Raw genomic sequence first — 23,505 nt, forward strand, 5'->3', positions numbered from 1 at the left:
ATGCTACCGCAATGTCCCGCATTAGCACTAAATGGGGCGTTGTCTTAAGTGAGGTTTAAAAACTTTTCTTGGGAATATGTTTCATGTTCACATTTTCTCAGTGTTATGGACATTCCAGTCCTGGGGGTGTAATTCTTTGTAGGTCAGTAAACAGGGCACTCTATCAGAAACAATCTGTCTGTAACTTATATTTTAATTAAAACCCAAGGGTCCATGGAAATTAACAATAATGCTAGGATTAAACAAGATATCAAAGCAAAGACCCAAATGCATAATTGCACACTACATACATTATGGAACAAATCCTTCCATCAATTAATTTGGAATAAGTCTCTAAATTAGCTTATTCACTTAGTATCTTTTACAAAACATGATTCACTTAGCCAGTAATATTTAAAATGACAGAATACCTCCACAGGGCTGAAGAGAGTTCACACAGAGGCTGTATTGAACACTCACATCAGGTATTCCTACGCTGGCCTGCCGACCGACACTCCCGTCTAAAATCTGCTCATCCAAGCAGAAGGTCAACATTTCTCCAGCTTCCTCATGTTAAATCAACCCAGAGGAGATGGGATTGATTCACAAACGCAGCTTGCTGAGCAAATTGTGTTGAGAAAAGCAAAAAAAAAAAAAAAAACTAAACGCGTGGCTTTGTCTGAGATGAAAGGTGGCAAATATCTGCCCCAGAACTGTATGCCTCGTCAACATTCAGTCCACTATCGCTGAAATTACTGCTTTGGCCACCAGTGTGCAGCGCCAATCAAGACCCTTCTAACTGTGATTGGAGTGTGAATTTGAGCCAGAAGAGCAGAGAGGAGGAGGGAGAAATGAGGGGTTGCAGTCCTGGCACTGACAGCGCAGTCACTCTGGAAGAAAGAGGACAGAGAGGGGGAAAGAAGGGACGAACCCCAGGAAAAGAGAGGACAGAGAGGGGGAAAGAAGGGACGAACCCCAGGAAAAGAAAGAGGACAGAGAGGGGGAAAGAAGGGACGAACCCCAGGAAAAGAAAGAGGACAGAGAAGGGGAAAGAAAGGATGAACCTGAGGAAAAGAAAGAGGACAGAGAAGGGGAAAGAAAGGATGAACCTGAGGAAAAGAGGACAGAGGGGGGAAAGAAAGGATGAACCCCAGGAAAAGAAAGAGGACAGAGAGTGGGGAAAAAAAGGATGAACCCCAGGAAAAGAAAGAGGACAGAGAGGGGGGAAAGAAAGGATGAACCCCAGGAAAAGAAAGAGGACAGAGAGGGGGGAAAGAAAGGATGAACCCCAGGAAAAGAAAGAGGACAGAGAGGGGGAAAGAAAGGATGAAAGAAAGGATGAACCCGAGGAAAAGGGGCCCCATCCCCGTTTCCACTAGCCCAGTCTCTGGTCTGGCATGTCAGAGCCGGGCAGATAGAGGGAGCTGGACACGGATAGAGAGAGACGGGTGGGGCGGAATCGGAGCGCGCGGGTGATAAATGCGCCTCAGAGCCGCGCACGGAGAGGTGGAGCGAAAAGGGAGGAGACGGACGACAGGGGCGGAGGAGGGACGGGCGGATGGGAAGGGAGGAGAGGAGGAGTTCACGGCACAGAGAGGGAAGGAGGAAGAGAAGGGCATAACACACTCTGTGCCCCTGCATAGCACGCCGGTTCTTAAGGGAGAGGAGGAAAGATGGAGGGATGAAAGGGAGGGGTGCACTCACCGGATTGGCAGCACACGGTGATTCGGAGTTTCAGACAGGTCACGGCGGGCCCGTCCTCTATGGGCATGGCTGGGGAGGGGGAGGGACACAGAGACTCATTCAATAATCGGCAAAGCAAGACCACAAAATGGCAGCAGAAAGGCTGAACGCTACCCAGGAGCAGAAAAGAGCACTTTAAAAATAATGAAAAAGTAATGGACTGATCACCCGCCTTACAGCCCCTGGCTGGAAAATAATAAAAAATAAAAGTATAATTTTATTTCAGGATTTAAATTAAATCAGGTGGTGTGTTTTGGGCTGCCATAGTGTTGCCTTATTCATGGCTCTTACACTCTCAGAGGGCAGAGCGATCACTTCATCAGGATATTGCACATCGTCTCCCCTCCCATCTGGACCCTCTAACCATGACTTTGAAGAACTTCAGAGCAGTGCAATCAAGAGGGGGTCGGAACGTGATTCAGAGAGACTGGTGCAACAGACACACAGACACACAGACACACAAACACACAAACACACAGACACACAGACACACAAACACACAAACACACAAACACACAAACACACAAACACACACACACACACACACACACACACACACACACACACACAAAAATGTGAACACACACAGACGTACACACACACAAATGAACACAAATGAACACACTGAGGGCCCATACATTGCTACGTAGGAAGGAAGGAAGGAAGGAAATAAAAGCTGTGTCAGGATGCTGACACTCACTTGGTCAACACGGAGGAGAGAAAGAAGAGAGGGAAGAGAGGAGAGAGGGAAAAGGAGCAGTTACACAAAGAAAACAAGCCGTCAGCCTGCGCCTTCCGAAAGTGGAATAAAATCCACTCTTTAAATCAAATGGCAGTTTTAATTAAACATTGGCGGTTCTGTTGCTCCCAAATAAATCTTTAGGTCCAGGAGGCTTTTTCAGCACTTTCACATAGATAATCTGTAAGCAACACCAACAAGGGCAGAAATCCATTCACTCTCAAGTGCTGCAGAGGGTCTGTAATCTGACACTAGCATTTTGCAAAGTAAAAAGCTTGCCAACATAACATAATATCCCACAATGCAACACTAAACAAAACTATTACTGTCCCATGCCACTGTACATGGTCAACAATAACAATTGGAAAATAACCACAGATAGTCAGGTCATTCAGACAATTACTGACAGGAGAGTATGGTCAGAGGTTACCCATAATGCTTCAGGGGCACGAAGGCCTTTCCATCACAGTTTGCTCTCTGACCAGCGTAAACTGCATGTATAAATGAATGTGAATGTATAATAACAATAATCGCACCTTTAAACCACATCTGGCATATTTTAAAAATAACAAAAAACAGTTTTTTTTGTTTTTTTACTGAAACATTATGTACCATCTCTTCCCCGTAACAATGCACACACAAATATGCTAGCCCATATTGTACTCAGACAATCTGGGGGAAGCCATTGTTAAGTTCACCAGAGCTGAAGTGACACAATGGGGTTTGCACTGTTGTGTGTAAACTGTCTCATGGCCCGACAATAGACCATTGTCCAAAAAACCCGAACAGTAATTTATGCAAAGATTTTTCTCTCCGTCTCTCACATTTTTCCCCTCTTTCCCCCCACCGTCTCTTTGTTGGTTTTTCATTCTCTTGTTCTCCCTTTCTCCCACAGCCCCATGTTCCTTCATCCCCCGTCCATCTCCTGTCCTTTGTCCTCTCCGTTACTCCACGCTTCTCTTGCCCCATTTCTTCCTTCCCTTTCTTTCTCTCAGTCAGTCTCCCTGTGTTTGTCTCCCCGTCTCTGCTTAAGTGCCCCTCTTTCTCTAGCAGTTTGAGTTTCTATGCCCCCCCTGCCCCACCCACCCCCCCATTCTCCGGCGTTCAGCCATCTTCTCTTTCAATCTTCCAGGAGGGCAAAAATGGTGAGAGGGAGAACAAGAATTTTGAAACGAAACAGGGCTGTAAAAAAAACAAAAAACAACAACATGGGAAGCAATTGTCCGTCTTCAAACACCACCCCATCTTTCCATCTTGCTTTGGTTGGAAATAAAGGAGAGAGAGAGACCGTGAAGGCAAAGGAAGGCAGAAAAGAAAGGAGATAACTGAGCTTCAGTTTTTCTCTCCCAACATTCTATTCATCCGCTAATCTCTAACACCGTCCTCACAAGTGGAGGCATTTAAAGTTGACAGAAGTCTCACAGGAGGAAATTATGCAACATTCAAAACAAGTGCACACTCAGTCAAACAAACACAGACATACACTAATATATGCAACAAACACACACTCACAATCTCTGTTACATACACACACACGCATACACAAACACATACAGTCACACACAGTCACACACAGTCACACACAGTCACACACAGTCACACACAGACACACACAGACACACACAGACACACACAGACACACACAGACACACACAGACACACACACAGATCACTCACAGCTGTAATAGTAGTGTTGTCCGGGCAGGAACTCAAAGCCCAGGGAAAAGGGTGTGAACCTCTGGATCTTCTCTGAGAATCTCACAGGCCCAAACGTGGCACTGGGCTTGTTGCACTCCCAACGTTTAATCGCCTCCCGTGTCTCTACACAGCCCCGGAACTGCCCCTCTGCAACCAGATAGAGCGCCAGTATCTCAGGGGCGGTGGAGGTGGGGGCTCCGGGTGGGTAGAAGGGGCAGTAGATGTCCAGGTAGTCGTTGAGGTTCACCTGGATGGATAGATCTCCCTGCACCAGCCTAGATGGAGAGAGAAGAGAAATGGACAGAGGAACATTAGGGGCCTTCTCTGATTACAGCAGCCTGCCCTCAGCCAAACCAACAGTCTCTAATACACTGATTACAATAGTCTGCCCACAGCCAAACCAACAGTCTCTAATACACTGATTACAATAGTCTGCCCACAGCCAAACCAACAGTCTCTAATACACTGATTACAGCAGCCTGCCCTCAGCCAAACCAACAGTCTCTAATACACTGATTACAGCAGCCTGCCCTCAACCAAACCAACAGTCTCTAATACACTGATTACAGCAGCCTGCCCTCAGCTAAACCAACAGTCTCTAATACACTGATTACAGCAGCCTGCCCTCAACCAAACCAACAGTCTCTAATACACTGATTACAGCAGCCTGCCCTCAGCCAAACCAACAGTCTCTAATACACTGATTACAATAGTCTGCCCACAGCCAAACCAACAGTCTCTTATACACTGATTACAATAGTCTGCCCACAGCCAAACCAACAGTCTCTAATACACTGATTACAATAGTCTGCCCACAGCCAAGCCAACAGTCTCTAATACACTGATTACAATAGTCTGCCCACAGCCAAGCCAACAGTCTCTAATACACTGATTACAGCAGCCTGCCCTCAGCCAAACCAACAGTCTCTAATACATTGATTACAGCAGCCTGCCCTCAGCCAAACCAACAGTCTCTAATACACTGATTACAGCAGCCTGCCCTCAGCCAAACCAACAGTCTCTAATACACTGATTACAGCAGCCTGCCCACAGGCAAACCAACAGTCTCTAATACACTGATTACAGCAGCCTGCCCTCAGCCAAACCAACAGTCTCTAATACACTGATTACAGCAGCCTGCCCACAGGCAAACCAACAGTCTCTAATACACTGATTACAGCAGCCTGCCCTCAGCCAAACCAACAGTCTCTAATACACTGATTACAGCAGCCTGCCCACAGGCAAAGTAATAGTCTATAATACACTGATTACAGCAGCGAACAGCACACAGGACTGCTGATGACCTAACCGTTGTCAAGGCAGCCTCGGGGCCATTAATGAAAGGTGGGCGGGAGGAAACAGGAAGTTACAGGCGTGTGCGCAGTCCCTCTGTGCGTAGGTTCTCCGATCGCTCATAGAATCCGAACAGGTCGCACAATCATACGCTTTTTACAGACGCAGAATTTCTGAGAATTTCATTGTTCTCGCACAGTTTCTTTCTGCGGATAATACCCAGCTTCCTCCCACAGACCGGGAGCAGATCCACATGCGTGACAGGACTCCTGGGGTCTGGCCCCGGGAGGACTTTACACTGCATAGTTTTCAGTCATCTCAGTAAAAGGTCTGACAAATACTTTACAACATATAATAATATACATGTTGACCTGAGTGGCCCCTTTAAAATCTCATGTCTTAAATCATTTGTAATGGTACAAGGAATGGTACAGAGTTTTTTCTTCTTTCTTTTTTCTTCCCCTGTTCAAACACTCTATAGATTATGGTACTTCCCTAGACATACTGTATGCGCACAGCATATTCATCACACGAAAATACAAATCAGGAGAATCGATTCCATCGACCCGGTTTCCAGCGAAATAACGCCGCACATATGCAACAAGGTCAAATGCCTCCCGACACCAACCGCAGTACCAACCGGAGAATCTGTAAACAAGCACGCTCCCCCCGCATAATGAAGCCACGTGCGGGTACGTATGTGAGACTGAGAAGTCAGGGCCGGAAAGCGTATGCGCACACAGTGGGGCTCTAAGCCATTTTAGGCAAAAACGCATGACTAGACAATATCATTAGGCAGCCCTTGGTGAATTCATAACCAGCCTCATTTTGACACTCATCCCCACAGCCACTGTGGAAGCCTGCGGACCATGTGCACCATCTCACAGGCAGTATGGCCCCCACTCCGAACCCTGACAGATACAGGGAGGAGAGAGGTGAAGGTGGTGGTGGGGGGGAGAGGGAGAGAGACGAAAAGAGGGGGGTTCTGTTATAATTAGTGGCCCTGGAGAGAGCCTTGTAAGAGACAGCGAGAAGACAAGTCGTATTTTAATTGGTCTTGCTCCACACCGAGAGAGGGAGAGAGGGAATGGGGGAGGGAGGGAGAGAGGGAGAGAGAAGACAGGATGTGCAGCCGGGGCTGCAGGTTCAGGTCCGTCACCGGGGGTCTTCATAGGAGAGCGACAGAGCGAAGGAAGGAGGGAGAGACGAGAGTCAGTGAAGGGGGGAAAGGGTGAGGAGAGAGGGAGAGGGAGGGAGAGGGAGGGAAGATGGTGAAGATCAGGGAGAATGTGTATCTGGATGGAAAAAAGAACAGGAGCTGGAGGAAAATGGTCAAAAAAAGAAGAAAAAAAAAGAGGGGCAAACAGCTGAAAAGCTGTTTGAAAAGTGATATTAAAGGGAAAGAGAAAAGAAACATCTGAGAGAGGAAGAGACATGGAGAACAGGTGGACTTAAATGAACTGAAAAACAGCGAGGCCATCACTGTGCAGCAGGACAGGAGGGAACAGAGGAAATAATGAAGCAGGCCTGGACAGCGTCCAGCGTGGACACCACGACTGCAGCAGCATTACCCTAACCAGCGCCACAATCAATACCAGTCACACAATATTGGCGATCAATCAACCCGACGGGACAGAATTGATCTGGATTGCTCAAATGTGACTTAAACAAGCCAATGGGATCAATTCACTGTCTGTGCGCAACACCCCAGAATAACAGCATATCTCAATTAACAGCAGGCTGAAACGCTGGACACTGCAGTGCAGATGGACATCAGGGCCGTAGCAGTGAAGGCCTCGGACTGTCACAAGTACAGCTTTAAGATGCAAAGCTCGGCAATCTTTTGTACGTGACATCTTAGTTCCTGCAGACAGCAAATTCCTTTTAAAATGAAAGGGGTTTATACGAGTAACACTTCGATATTTAACCATATCTCGCATTATCAGGTGCAATTTGAAATGCTGTACACATGTAGTCCTACACAACAAAAGGACTACAGGGCTTAAATGACACATTTCTGACAAAAGTTACAACCGCACAATTCTAAGATCTCAAGATGGCTTGAATGAAAGGCGTGTCCTTCAGCAGCGCATCACACAGATATGACCAACAGAATGCCACCCAGTGCCCAGGACCAGTTAAAAAACCCCAAAAACAACTGCCACACAGTGGGCAATGCCTACTCCTGTTGTGAAGAAAGCACTTGTTTACATCCTGATTAGAGCTTAGAGCTCTTTCCCAATCGTTCCTCTGTACATGATGGCTTCTCCTTTATTTTCTCGTACTTTTTTTTCTTTCACACTCCTCTATCACGACTCCCTTCATTCACACGCCCCTACCCAACCCCTCGATGAAATGTTTGTAGGTAATTGCAGAAAGGTTGTCTGCCCTGGATGTGTGTGTGCGTGTCTGTGTGTGTGTGTGTGCGTGTGTGTGTTGTCGGCGTTCAGCCTCACCGTCACTCTAGCCCTCCCCAGCTTGCTCACTCTGAGACGGGAACACTCTAATTACGGACAGCCTCTGAAAGCATCAGCACACAGCGTACAGAGTGGAGACTGTACAGCATGCAACTGATCCTGCGTCAGGGACCAACGACGTGACCACAATACAGCACACACCCGTTTAACTCAGCCCCTCCACATCCAGCGCATCCAATACAGCCGTATGGATTCATACACAGCTCTCTCCATGTGCTGCTGCTAAATTAGTGCTGGGATTTAATACTGAAGGACTGTGTATTTTCTTGTGTACGTTGGATAAAGACTTGTGTGATTAAATATTGTGTGCAAAATACATTCATGTCCCTTTTTAGGTTTTCACACACAATATTTAATCACACAAGTCTTTACCCAACTCGATGTACACAAATCGCATCTTAAAACTCAATAAATGAACATAATTCTGTGGCTTATATTGCTTTTTTATGCAATTTCCGGAAATTCTATTTTCTGGACAAAGACGACACTACTTAGATTTAAATACGCTTATGTAGATTTATATAGAGAATAGCCACATAGGCATGTATACATATTCACTCTTTCTCTACACACAGACACACATACATTAACATATATATACACATACATGCATATATGCATGCATACATATTTTTTTTATTATTTTCATATATGCGAGGGTGCCTATACTACATGCACAATAATGTGTGTATGTGTGTGCGTGTGTGTACACACACACACACACACACACACACACACACACAAACTGTGGAACACTTGACCTACTGGAATGACATTATAATGTAAACAAGTGCAGGGCATTTCCAGGAGTATCTGCCCTAATAATGTAATTCTAATAATTCTTCAGGACATATCAAAGCGCTCACTGGAGTGTGCTCGACACTGCTGGAAGGAATAAATCACAGTCCTTAATTACTCATTCTGAGTATGTGGTCAGACATTTTTTTTTTGTACGTTGTCCAGGAACGCCAAGCGTCCAAGGAATACGACACAAAGAGAGGGAGGGGCGGGGGCGAGCAGGGGCGAGCGGCAGAGTGTAAAATGGGGGGAAGGGGGAGGGGAGGGAGGGACAAACAAAAAACAAAACAGAAAGTACATTCTTTCCCCAAAGGGCTCCATCGCTTCAGTGCCCTTTCACTCCACGGGCTATCCCTCCATCACAGAGCGAAAGAGGGGAACAGACAGCACCGCCCGAGCCAATGGAGCGAGAGGAAGTGAGGGAGGGAGAGAGGGAGGGAGGGTACAGATCAATGGCTCATTCCTCTTCGCCGTCACCCCGTCTCCTTACGTCCGTCTCCGCCCGGCGGTTTGCGTGACCCCCCCCTGCGCCGGCCGTGACCCCCGTGACCCTCTCCGCCGCCCTCCGGCCTTCGCTCCGCCCCCTCCCGCCAGGCTCGCGGGCGCGGCGGGAACGTGGCGGGAACGCGGCGCTAACCTTGCGCCGCGGCGTGGTGCGGACTGCGTAATGAAGAGGCGGTGACAGGTTCTAAATTAACCTTCAGTCGGCGCCCCCCGGACGGGCACGCGAGGACGCCTCGCACATCACAGCACCGCCAGTCCGCAGCGCGGTCGCCCCACCGCTCAGCGCACGCACAGACACGGCGGAAGAAGAAAACGTGAGACGCGAATGGCGCAGGCTTCTCTGTTGTGTCTAGACGAGCCGTCAGACAGCAGACGAACAGTCACAGATCGGCCATCTGTTCTCCCACACAACAGAGTCTCCAAAAAAAAAAACGGATTTCTCTCTCTCCGTCGTGTTTATCGGTCTGTATTTCCGCGTGACTTTGTGAAGGACAGCAGGAAAGGGAACCCTGGTCTCGACCTCGCCCAGACTAAAACAGTGGCAGGCCCTTTGCTCTCTTTGCGGTTTGTTTTGGTGTCTTTTGGCTTTTCAGGCCACGCTGCGGTCATTGATTCTGTACGTGCCCGGATCTGGCTTGTTTATGCTCTGCTCAATTCTGGGTCGTGGTACACATCCTGTCAGGAAAAAGCATTCTGAAGGCCCGACGGTGTTCTCGTTTACTGTGCGATTGCTCCAGTGGGATTCATCGATGGTTTGAAAAACTGAATTGATCCGTCTCGTTTTGCTACCGGGAGTCCGCTGTTCTGCCATTTGGCTCAGCGCACTGAGCCCATGTGGCGTTTCGAAGGCGAGCTCTTATGGGGAGAGAGCACTCCGTAGCTCTCTCACACTGCCGGCTAATCTGTGTGTGTGTGTGTGTGTGTGTGTGTGTGTGTGTGTGTGTGTGTGTGTGTGTGTGTGTGTGTGTGTGTGTGTGTGTGTGTGTGTGTGTGTGTGTGTGTGTGTGTGTGTGTGTGTGTGTGTGTGTGCGTGTGCGTGTGTGTGGAGAGACACTCAGTGGACACTTTATTAGGTATTTATCAGACTCATTGGTCTTCTGCTGCTGTAGCCTCTCCACTTAGAGGTTTGATGCTTTGATCCTCTTCTGCATACCACTACTGAAACATGTGCTTATTTGCGTTACTGTCACCTTCCCGTTAGGTTTGGCCAGTCTGAGCCTTCTCCTCTGACCTCAGATTAGTGCCGCTCACTGGATGGCTTTCATTTTCCACACTATTCTCTGTTTTGCGTGAAAATCCCAGGAGATCAGCGGTTTCTGAGATACTCATACCACCCTGTCTGGCACCGACAATCATTCCATGGTCAAAGTCCCTTACATCCCATTTCTTCCCCTTTCTGACATTTGGTCTGAACAACAGCTGAACCTCTTGACCACCTCTGCATGCTTTCATGAATGTAGTTGTTGCCACATGATTGGCTGATTGAATATTTGCATCAACAAGCTAGTGTACAGGTCTACCTAATACATTGCTAGCTGAGTGTATATGTAAGTCACACTTATGTAAAGGCCAGGTTCTATTTGATAATGTTCTCTTTGAGAAGCATTTCTGCAATTGAATATTTTCAATTTCATAAAAACTAGACACTTAAAGAGACACTTGGGCTCAAGTGGGTGTCTGTTCATTTTCAGTGAGTTCAGGAGTTGTGTGTGTATGAGTGCACTTGTTTATGAGTATGTATGATATGTGCATATTTGCAAGGGCGTTTGTGTGCACAATAAGGCCTTATGTGGGTCTTATAAATACCTTAGTTTTTGGGCGGATGACAAACTGTCATTCAAACTGCATATTGAACAGCTTGCCAAAAAATGTTAACTTTGGCTTTGCTTCTTCGACAGAAAGAAGGCATGTTTCTCGCAGGCATGCGAGATGGAACTAGTTCTATCAACTTTCCTGTCCATCTTAGACTATGGTGATACAATTTACATGCACATGGCTGCCTCCAAAGTGAAGTCACCAGATTCAGTGCATCATAGTGCCTCAAGATTCATTACTGGAGATAAATCTGACCCATCATTGTGATTTGTGTCCGAATGTTTGCTGGCTGTCCCTCACTGGCCAAAGAAATTATCACTGCCTGATTTTCAATTTCATTATCACTATCTGCCTTGCTAGGGAAAATTCCCTCTATCCTTCATCACTATTACAGTGCAGAGTGAGGGCCTGAAATATACGCTCCAAGAATGGCCTAGCTTAGAGGTTCTACTGAGTGAAAGGCTTTTCAAATGTTATGTACCAATTAAACAGAGTGAATAGCAGCAATATATTAAACTGAATATTTTGGTCATACTGGCTTCAGAACCTTAATAAAGCCCTATTTAATTTGTCTTGCGCTTGCCAGAAGTGATATTCAATGGAGTGCAGGGTTTAATTTATTGTAATAGTTTTTTTGTGTGCAGTTGCAGTTGTATTTCATATTGTTTTATTTTTCAATATTTCTTCATATGGTTTTATTTTATAATTATATTTTATTTTTTACCCAAAAAAACTGCTATCTATATTTTTTGTCATATCATTTCAAAATGTATTACAGTATATTCATAGCCTGTATAAATTACGTATTTGTTCACATGGTGAACATTGTCCTACCCTGTTTAAATAAAGGTGAAAAAATCATTGAAGTGTAAGTGTACTTATAGCTTGCGCATTTGAGTGTGTGTGTGTGTGTGTGTGTGTGTGTGTGTGTGTGTGTGTGTGTGTGCCCGTGTGTGTGTGTGCGCCCGTGTGTGTGTGTGCCTGTGTGTGTGTGTGCCCGTGTGTGCGTGTGTGTGTCCGTGTGTGTGTGTGTGCCTGTGTGTGTGTGTGCCCGTATGTGTGCCCGTGTGTGCGTGTGTGTGTGTGTGCCCGTATGTGTGTGTGTGTGCCCGTGTGTGCGTGTGTGTGTCCGTGTGTGTGTGTGTGTGTGTGTGTGTGTGTGTGTGTGTGTGTGCCTGTGTGTGTATGTGTGTGCCCGTGTGTGTGCGTGTGTGTGCCCGTGTGTCTGTGCGCTCGTGTGTGTTCTCTGTCTGCGTGTATCAGTCTGCACGCGTGTGCCAGGGACTGTGAGTTAGCCTGCTGTTAGCAGCCTGATAGCCATGCGCTGCTGTCTCAGTGGGGAAGATTTAAGCGAGCGCGCCTGGTTCAGCCCTGCAGGAGCTGCTGGCCACACATTCCGAAATATTCCTCAAACACATTATCTGGGGACTCTGCTGTCCATTTCCAGGACACGCCGGTGTGCGGGGCCTTCTGCCCAAACGCACACAGCATACATCATGCAGCACCGAGCCACCTCTGGCTCTCCCCGCTCTCAAGCTAATCTGGATCTGTCCTGCCAGAGGGTGCCTTCTGCAGAGGGGGGGAGAGCTTCATTTCGGGCCGGGTGTGGAATGGGGCCAGGGCCGTCGGGCTCCGAAGCGGATTCGGTGACACCGACGCCGGGCCCCCCCGGGGTCCGGAGGCGAGGCGCGGCCTTGACTAAAAAGACAGCCTGTCCCGCGCTCCAGCCAAGCCGGCTTTCACACCGCACGCCGTGGCCTCAGCGAGGCCCAAACAGCACACCCCCGCTCGCACCGGGAGCGCGTCAAAGCCAAGGAGCTGGAGGCCAAAGGCAGCTCAGGGCTTTTCCCAAAGCCGGCGTACACGGGAAAAACATCCCTTTACTCGCCCGAGGAACGTGCGGCTTAACGAGGGTGTGGAGGGGGCACCCAGGGTCAGAGATACAGCGCGCTGGGCCGCAGCCAATAGCGAGCTGGAATTAAGTCCAAACGCGCCCGCTAATCACGCCTTCACAACTTCAATAACCACCAACTGTTCAATACCGCGTTTCAACTTGTCAGAAGGCCTTTTTATCCTTTAAAGATTTTTTTTATCTGCTTCACGAGGGCCTGCCTGCCTGTGCGTGCGTGTGTGGGTGTGTATGTATGCGCAGGTGCGTGTGTGTGTGTGTGCGTGACTGTTGCTAGCGGGTTGCCAAATGATTTAGCAGATACTTAATGCATCAGTGTCAGGAGGGCCCTCTGGCCCCGTGGAGCGGAACAGCGCTTGGGTTGGTGGACTCTTCACCGTGGCGAGAGCTGAAACCTCAGGTGGAAAGGCTCGGCTGCCCTCATTGTTCTGGACTGATAAGAAAGCCAGCTGTAGAAATGGGTTAGAGGGAATGAGGAGGATGTAAACCGTGCATCCTGGGTATGAAAAGGGCGCCTGCTAAGCAGATAGGTAATAACAATAAATCAGGCCTGCATGTGGAATTCATCATTACAAAGTGGGGCACAGTTTTGATGCGGCGGAACTGTCGCGCACGCACGTCCGCCAGGTCGGCCTGCGGAGCGACCGCTGTGTCGCCGGGCTGCACCTTTCCCCAGGTGCGCTCGTGTGTCGGCGCGTGTGTGGGACCTTTAGGGCGTGTGGGACCTTTCCCAGGCCCCTGTGGGGCTGTTAGCGGGGCTGTGTGCGTGTGTGGGGCTGTGTGCGTGTGCGGGACCTTGTCCAGGCACCTGTGGGGCTGTTAGCATGTGTGGGGCTATGTGCGTGTGTGGGACCTTTCCAAGGTGTGCGTTGACGCCTGTGGGGCTGTTACCATGTGTGGGACATTTCTCAGGTGATGCATGTCAGGCTGAGGGGCTGACAGCGTGTGTGGGGCTGTTAGCGTGTGCGTATTTGAGGGGCTGACACTGTGTTTGAGGGGCTGACACCGTGTTTGAGGGGCTGACACCGTGTGAGGGGCTGTTAGCGTGTGCGGGGCTGTTAGCGTGTGCGGGGCTGTTAGCGTGTGCGTGAGGCTGACAGCGTGTGTGGGGCTGTTAGCGTGTGTGTGAGGCTGACAGCGTGTGTGGGGCTGTTAGCGTGTGTGGGGCTGTTAGCGTGTGCGTATTTGAGGGGCTGACACCGTGTTTGAGGGGCTGACACCGTGTGTGAGGGGCTGTGTGCGTGAGGCTGACAGCGTGTGTGGGGCTGTTAGCGTGTGCGGGGCCTGCAGCTCTGCGCATTGGGGTGGCTGCCCCTCGTTTAGAGATGTCAGGCAGACGGGAGCCAGCCCAGGGAAGGGGCTGAATAATTTAACAGGGGCCTCCTGAAGGAGAGCTGCCCCCGCCGTCCCTGCTCGCTCGGCCCGTTCGGAAGTCCACCTCTCCTTCGCGTCCTCCTTCTCATCCCTCCTCTCCCTGTTGTTCTTCCTCTCCCCGCCACATTCCGCTCTGCCTCCACACCCCCCCCCCCCATTCCCTCTGTCCCCCTCCCTCCCCCCCCCCTGCTCTCTCACAGTGTTTACTTAAGCACTTTCACGGTCACTGCATTGTAATCTCCTGGGACAAAACTGCCCTTTCTCTCTTCCTCTGCCTCCCTCCTGTCCCCTGCCTCCCTCCCTCGCCAACCTTCCCCATCAAAAACGGTCAGATTCAAATTCAAATGCGCTTTAAAAATAAAATAAAAAAATGAGACGAAACAGCAGACCGGGCCTTTCCGTTAGGCATGAACTCTACACTCTTGCACTTGCGTATACTTTATACGCAAGTGACTCTGATATTTATTTTGTTCAAGGGAAGATCATAACAACGATAATGACAATGGCAACGACAAAAACAATACTCATTTTCACCATTTGACCCTCCTTCGAATCCACACACTGAGGAGTCAGGCCCGTTCAGATTATTTATCTGCGTTTAACTAAGTATTCCTCTTTTCTACTGAGCACTTCGGTCCTCTTCCCCCCTTACAGTGCTGAGTGGGGATGAATGCGAGGTTCGCAACACAAGCTCATTTTAATGCAATAGGTCTTTTATGGCATCCCCTCTGTAGCCACAGTGCAGGCCTCGCTGAACCATTTTACAGCTAAAAGAAATGACATTTTATGTGTGAAATTGAAATCAACTGAAGCAGTCCATCAACTCCATCTTTATTCTTGCGAGAGACGAATGGAGCCAATATACGCCAAGAACACATTCCATTATCACAACTAATATTAATTCAGTGTACAAGGTAAAGAGTTAAGGGTGTGAGGAAATAGCACCATTGTTTTGAATGCTAATAGCGCAGAGTGACTGTTTTATTTACACATCAGCGACCTTGTAACAGAGCCAGTAAATGCTTTTTCAGAGCACAACAAAGAGACAGGTTAAGAGCACTGATGACCTTACATAAGTAAATGGAAAATATGTTTGCCAGGTCGAGAATGCTTTCCCTACAGCCCCCCTATTTATAACTTTGCTTCAGAAAAGGGAGAGAAACTGCTGGCTGTTATGATATTTTTCCCTTAAACAAGGTTATGCGTCTGCATCGCATAAACAAGTGTAATTATGCACCGACACGCTGACTGAATTCTTAAGTTAATTTCATTGGATATACACATACTGCACCAGGATCAAAACAAATAAACAAATACCCATATCAAGTGAATAAACCAAACAAAAATAAAAAAGTACCTATATCATGTAAATAAACCAAACAAAAAAAAAAAAAGTACCCATATCAAGTGAATAAACCAAAAATAATCAAACAATTTTTGTGCAGCTGCCCCTTTCCGGAAATATATTTCACAAAAATGTATAGAAAATATTATTGTTTAGCTCATTGAATGGATTGTTTTGCTTTTCTTTTTTACATTGCAGTTCAAGGCAATGGAATTTTGCTTATTGATAGCACATAACGGTTTAATTAGCAGCGTGAAATTGTACCGGAATGCAGCGCATCAAATTGCATTGCATGAAATCATTTTTCATTGACGGGTATTGTTCCTGTATTTTATGACGCCTCATTTTAATCACTGCACAAATGCCAGTCCCTTCCGTTACGTTCATGGCTGCATGGAATCTGTGTCCAGCCAAAGGTTTGCACCAATATACAATCTCACATTCATTCATTTTAAGCCACCATTTACAGAGGGGTAAAGAACTGTAAATAAAAGGGCCTTTTTGGACAGAAATGCAGAATGTCAGAGACTGATGATTTAAAATGGACAGGTAATATGAGTCAGGCGGTTGGTCACTGGCGGGGCAGGGCGGGCAGGGCAGGGGGACGGCAGCCTGCAGCATGGAGATATTTCCGCGTAAGGAAGGGGATGTCAGCATAGGAAAAACGCCACGGCTCGCTAACGAAGGTCATCAAGTTCTCTAATCCCCTTCGACTCCATCAAGCAATAAGCCTAACTCACAGGGGTGTGGTCCGTAACCCTTCTGGGTCTTCTAATACGAGATTGACATTTGCATTTGTAAACAAGCTGGCATTAGTAAAAATATATTTCTTTAAAGATCCGTACAGCTGGTATGGTACCCTCAAGACGGAGACTCCAAAATGTAACCAGCCTTTTCTGGGAGTGCAAACACAATATGTCAAACCATTTCATACTGAGGAAGAACGCACCGCCTGCCACATATTTATAAATATGAAACGCCTTGTGGTAGATTTCGAATCACAGAAGACGCAATATCACCGCAGTGCACAATCTGAGCACATGCATAGGAAGCACCTATTTTATATTGCAATACCCGGCAGCATTACAGAAATAAAAGATGATTCCGTGTCGTGTAGTTAAAAATAGAATATGAATAAAAAGCAATTCCGTATTATTGGGTTCTAGTTGCAAATATGATACAGACTCGAAGGCTTCAGCCTAATTCTCGAACAATAATTTGTTTCTTGAACTATAAACATTGATTATTTAGTTTATTTACAAAACACATCACGGAACAATGGCAGCATGAAATGTGGGGTTTTGGCGGGGGGGGGGGGGGGGGTTACTGAAAACCTTATTTTGAGGAAAGAAAAAAATAAAATGAATTTGCTAGTTGAAGCTTGACCCCATTTTAATAAGCCGTCTGGACTGACAGTGTGGGACAGAGATAGGGAGGGATCAGGACAGAGCAGGTAAAGTGGATTCACAAACAACCTGAAATTTATGTGTTACCAGTTATTGCAAGAGCAGCTAAAACAACACATTCACATTCAACTGCGTGCACACACACACAGGCAGGCATGCAAACATACATGCGCATGCGCGCACACACACACACACACATGCACAGGCATGCCTACACACACACACACACACACACACGCACACGTGCACGCACACACAGGCATGCCTGCACACTCACACGCACACGCACACACAAGCACACACAGGCATGCCTGCACACACACACACACACGCACACGCACGCACACGCACACACACAAGCACACACAACGCATTGTGAGGCCACCTCAACGGAGGCCTCGGGACACATCTTATTTGGCATTCTATCAGCATATTGTGCCAGAATGCCATTTTGCCAGTCACATTTTTCAGATTAAATGGTCAACAATAAAATGTGACATTTTCAAACAGGGGACATTCCTGCCACGTCCTTCTCCTCAGACTTACAAGCACTGAGAGGGAATTTTCTCAAAATGTGTCCTGACATTGATAGTAATACCTTCTGACACCTTTTTTTTTTTTTCTCCTCGCTCTCCCCCCCCCCCACTCCTCTCTCTCTCCCTCTCTCACCTTCTCTCCCTTCCCTCAGGGGTCCCCTTGCTGTTTTGGGAGTTGAAATCTTTTGACTCCTTCCCCATCATCCTTTCATAATGCGTTTTCCATCCTTCTCTTTATCCGTTTGTGGAATAATGGGTTTTACATTAAAGGCGAGGCTGCAGCCAGCAGCATCACTCCTAGCACTGAGCAGCGAGGGCACCTTTCTGCACGGAGACGAAATGGCTTCCAAATGAATATGTGGTAGTATGTAATATGTAAAGGAGAGAAATAAAATTACCTGATGAAGTTCGTTCGCATTAGAGGGGGTTTTGTTGTGCGTCTCGCACTCTCACGCCAATGTCCCCATTTTCCCTCCACCCCCCCCGCCCCGTGCCTCCCTGCTCCGCCTCCATTTTACACCCATTTCTACATCACCCAGCAGTCCTGACACCGTGATAGGAAGGTGAACTTCAGACTGACAAACGCGTGACACACACATGCACCGCCCACTGCACACACACGCACACACACACACACGAAACTGAACATGGAAATACGCTCAACTGGGCCACAAGCGTTTGTGGACAAAGCCCTGTCGGACGGCGGCGTGCAGATTAATGAGCATTGCAGCATATCACACAGAAGTGTGCCATCCTTTCCTAAGAGTCTCCGGATTGCGCTGAACCGGAGTGCCCCCCGTTACAGACCGAAATGTCGCACTGCTCCGCGCATTAGCGCGGTGGTACTCTCTGCTTTAAAGCCACACTCGGCCTCATCGGGGCCCGTCAGTGAGAAAGCTGCTCCTCTTTATTTTCCCCCCATTGTTGTCCTGCAGGACCCAGGGAGTCCCGACGCACGACAGGAGGAACACAATAAGTGATGACACAGGAAAGCCCCCGTCAAACCGACAGCGGAGGCGGGTAACGGAGCCAGGGGTCCCGTAGCCGGGGAGAGGAGCCCGAGACAGTGAGGGACAGGCGAGAAGGGGCTCGCAAACGCCTCACCAAAAACCACCTCCCGAACGTCAGCAACCCGCACGCGAGCCGGCCAACAGCAGCCAGCCGCGTGCCAGAAACCTGGAGCACACCCTCCCTCTAAGGCAGAGAGCGCCTCAAACAGCCGGCTTGGTAACTACGATGAGTAATACCCTGTTTATGGCCATCTCCTCCGCGTTTAAAGCCCACGTACCTGAGGCAGCTTCCAGCAGGGCACGCAGACGAGGTGAATCCAGGTCTCGCCGCTGGGAGTGAGGATCTTTCACAACGCGCACCAGAATTATTTTTCACCTCAGCGAGCATTCGCGAGTAAAGAAATAAAATCAAAAGATTGGTTCATTCTTCATGATGTTAAAAATTCGACTGCAAATTTGATGCAGCCGTTACCCTCCCCCCACCGGCCCACCCCAAAACCATTTTTCCCCTGACTGCCCCACCACAAAATAAGATCAACTGATGCCTGGATCACCACTGTGCTAAGCCTGAAAAAAAAAGCGTTTTCATCCATATTTATACTTATATTGCATTCAGTTCATAAAATAGTGATTGAGGACCAGAACCACCTGGTACACATAAATCTTACTACCAAGCAAATGCCGTTCAGCGTAAGAAAAACCATGTCCATTTTTTCCATTATCTTTTCTGAATTACAGAAAAATACACCACTAATGGTATTCCTCTCGAATACAGTCAGTGAGTAAAAAAAGAAATCCAAAGAGGAACTAGTTGCGTCAGTTTAACAATTGTGGCTCTTTGCATAACACTGAACAAAAAATCTCTAGCAAATATAGCATTTCTAGCTGCCTGAAAAATGCTTTTCATTCCGTTCAGTAACCGCATACGGCGATGGCGTGCCAGCCTCATAAAAATCGTACACACAAGTACGTTTGTGGCTGGGAGGAGGAAACACTGGTGCAGCTGGACTGCGTTGCAGGCCAAGCATGAATCATCTCTGCTGCAGGACTACAGAGCATCCGGAACATTCTACTTACACACAGCCAAGCGCCAGAAACAACCTCAGGTACAACATTCGCTTCAAGAAGATGAAGGCAGCGCAATCGGCTACAAAACTACGTAAATTAATAGGCCACACATTTTCACAGCGTTGATGTAAGAGCTAAAACAAACCGGCGGCTTGTTTTCAGTTTAAGACCCTGAGATATAGAGGTGGTCGTTTAGTGCCCAGCTGTCTATGTATACAGCAGTGCGCATCTCTCACGGCTACACACCGGCATAAACTATTCAAACTGGAGCCATAACGGATAAAAAGTTGCGGAATTATTGTTGTTCAGATGTAACAGGAGAATTCAATTGACAAACGATGACAGGAAATTATTTATGATATTTTTATTCCAACTGGATTCTGGTAAACTGGAGGTAATTGGTCAATTGGGGTGAAAACTATTAGTCAACACGTAAATGGTTAGGCACAAACTAGCGCACATTCATTCCTGCGCCAGTTCACTGAGCCACAATCTTAATGGTATTCTCCTGACTGCGCCATTGTTCCACAGCGACACGACACAATGGCATTCAATAGAGAGAAACATTGATTACGCTCAAATCACTGAAACGCATTGTTTCCAAAGAATGGGGAAATAATGTGGCAAACAGACTGATGGGGGCTTGCTTCATAATTCACACAGCACTGTGTGTGCTACAGTGTAAGAAGCACCACTGGAAAAAGGCTTACTGTTGCACAGACGAGATGACAAAACCCGCAACAGAAAAATGAAAAGGGTTAGAGCGGGAGAGAAAATGAAGCAGTGATTGTTTTATTTCTTTGTTTGCAGGAAAGCAACAAAAAAAAACCCAACAACATAATTATCTGATGCTGGATTTCTTGATTACAGTTCACAGGTTTTCTAAGTTAATTATTTACAGAGGGAAGTGCAAGATTAAGGAAGACTTTGTACGAATTACGAAAGTCCAACCAAATGTGAAATGCGTTTAGAGGTGCAATCACAACTTCTCTAATGGAACACAATTACAGATGTTTTAGCTGTCAATTTGAATATATGTATGTCTGGGTAAATCTGTTTCTCCTCTGCTGCTCTGACTTTTATCCTGTTTGTGTGTGTGTGTGTGTGTGTGTGTGTGTGTGGGTATGCATTGTTTGCTAGATCCTACTGGTATACATTCTGCTACTCAAGTGAAGAACATCAGAATGCAACTGAAATATATTTGGGCCCTCATAATATATTATGTAAATGTGGACATAAATAAAGACTTCGACTGTGTATGTGTGTCATGAGGCCATAGAAATAGCATTAAAAAGGTTACACACTCAAATGAGGGTGTTTTGGAGTTCCTCCGGTGTTAATTTCAGGCTTGTGCAAAAAGATCAAATGCATGCATGGAACTACAAACAGGCCTTGGTACAAGACCCACCCAAATAAAGCACTACTGATAGACTTCATAGAAAAAGTACAGAGGAAGGACAGGTTTGTGAAAGAGAGAAAGAAATGCAAAGCAAAGGCTGACGAACCAAGGGAAAATGAATACTGCATATTGCCCGAACAAATGGCATTTGTCATCCATAAGAAATGTGTCCTAACTTGTTGAGGTGGTTACACACACATTTTAAAAAGATTGGGAAAGAGGGAGAAGCGGAGAGAAAGAGAAAGAGCGGGGTAGAGATGGAAGAAAAGCCAGAAAATGACAGACAGACATAAAGAGAGTTCTTGCAGCGTGTGCGAGAATGTTATATTGCCGGTGTTGTTTTTATATTAACCCTCTTTATCTTGTTCAAGTACTTTGGCAGCAAAGTGTTTTTGCTGTCACCCTGATACAACCTGGCCTGAAATGTTAAAAAAAATAAATAAAGAAAAAAAATAAATAGAGCAACAGGCGCGGCTCAGCCCAACACTGGCTGCAGAGAAACCGCAGGAGAGCAGGAGGACAGGACGACGCAGTCCGCACACGCTGTGGGGAAAGACTGCCACGATAAGGGGAAAGGACACGCCCGTGCCTTATGGGCCGCTGTACTAAACCTCACCGCAGCCCAACCCTCAGCGCTGTGCCACACGGCGCCGGGGCCCGGTCCAGAGAGACCGGAATAACCCTTTCTTTCCACATCATTTCAAATCTTAATTACTATTGACTGAAGCCCCCTTCTGAATTGGAAGTCAGAATCTCCTACGTTGCGTGATACTAATGAACTGCTTATTAAAAACACCCCTGCCGGAGGGGCAGGAGTTATCCCTTTATGAAGCCATGGGGGAAATGTTCTTCGAAATCTGGACACAGCATGGGTGCAGCCCAGAGGGCTTACGGTGTCCCTTTCTGCGGCCTTGAGAAAAAGCCTGGATTCAGCCCAGCGAGGTAGCCCAGGGACCGATCAGAACAGCACAGGCAGAATGAAAGGAAGCAACCCCTCAGCCTAAGGGAACCGGTCCTGAACTGAGGAATGCTGTAAACAATGCCTTTAGGTTGGTGTGTATATAGACGTGGTAAGATACTTCCCACAGGGTGCAATTCTGTTTTGAAGCACTCTCAGGGCTGCTTAACAGACAGCCTTTTTTTTTTTGGCTGGCTGGGGGGGGGGGGGGGCACACCTGCATGAACAGTGCTTGGGAAAGATGACTTTCCATTCAACAAAATGATGTGAAATCCGACTGCTGCAGGTAGGCTCCTGTTAGTCACCTTGGATGACATTTTAAGTTAACCAGTGTCAGGCCAAGACATGAATGCCAATGAAAACACATGTGGTTACCATGATACTGTACTGAGCAAGAACCAAATATATAATTAGGGTTCGACCAGTACACACAGTGCTTTCTCCAATTACAATGACACATACTTATTCAGCAGCACTTCAGGAGGCTTGCTCTGCACCAGCGCAAAGAATTGTGTAAAACAAGTAAGACAGAACGTGTAAGTTATATAAATGTCCTGTGAAATGCATCCCTATTGGAAATCCTTTACTCAATCGTAGGTTTTCAAAACGCTCAGGCCTGTGCTTACCTTGTGTTGGTACTGTTCCAGAAGACAACGTGTCTCTTCGCCAATGCTGCGGAGACTACATGGAGCATAAAAACTGTCGTTCTCCAAGCCTTGGAAGTTCCAGGACACCAAAGCCGACCCATGACGCCGGCCGGACGCAGTCTGTGTATGAGGAACAGTCTACGGTGGGCGTTGGGTTGAAGTAGGGGTTCGGAAGAGTTTAGAGACAGGTAAAGTAGCCAACACGGCAGAACGACTTTGGAGGAACAGTATTTTTTTTTTTTAAGTAGCCTAGTCCATGCAGTCCCGCTAAAAAGTGATTTCATTCATACCCATCTGTTTTCATCAGTGGATTCAATGTTGCATGCGTGTGCCAAACACGGCTGCACAGTGCGCGACACGGTAAATCTGTAAAATCCAAATAAATCCAAGGAAAATTCCAGTGATGCCTGCTTGCTGTAGGCTGGATCCTTCAAAATCTCTTTATTTCCCGAACCTTTGATACATTACCAGGCCTAATGCAAAGCATTTCCATAAAACGATGATTCCAAAAAATATGAATTTTGCAAAAAAATATGTAGCCATTCATGTTCTTTAGTTGAAGTAGCCTATATCGTACAAACTCTCATTTCACATTTTGTCGGTTGTAAAACCATAACAATTTGAGGTAGCCAACTGGTTACGCTAACCTATATATATCTAGATTTACAATCGTATAGGCTACCTACTAGTAATAGCCCACTATTTGCGCCGGTCAATGCAAACGGAAAATGAAATGTAGAGCGAGTAACTTAGTTTTGGACTCTTGAGGGAAAGCTTTAGAAGAGGAGGAAAAAACGAGGGAGGGAC

General features: G+C 47.1%; 1 protein-coding gene across 1 annotated transcript in view; it reads right to left on the minus strand.

Annotated features, from left to right (window-relative positions):
* si:dkey-246i14.3 (ephrin A4) overlaps nt 1–23,147 on the minus strand; it is a 34,106-nt gene extending 10,959 nt beyond the window's left edge. The window contains exons 1-3 of the mRNA XM_061257256.1: nt 22,678–23,147; nt 4,139–4,434; nt 1,684–1,752 (exon numbers count right to left, since the gene is read on the minus strand). Coding sequence (XP_061113240.1) covers nt 1,684–1,752; nt 4,139–4,434; nt 22,678–22,982 — 670 coding nt within the window. The 5' untranslated portion in view covers nt 22,983–23,147. The remainder of the gene's footprint in view (nt 1–1,683; nt 1,753–4,138; nt 4,435–22,677) is intronic.
* Nucleotides 23,148–23,505: the final 358 nt, after the last annotated feature.

The sequence above is a fragment of the Conger conger genome, chromosome 1 (assembly GCF_963514075.1).
Source record: "Conger conger chromosome 1, fConCon1.1, whole genome shotgun sequence".
In the NCBI taxonomy this organism is placed as follows: Eukaryota; Metazoa; Chordata; class Actinopteri; order Anguilliformes; family Congridae; genus Conger; species Conger conger.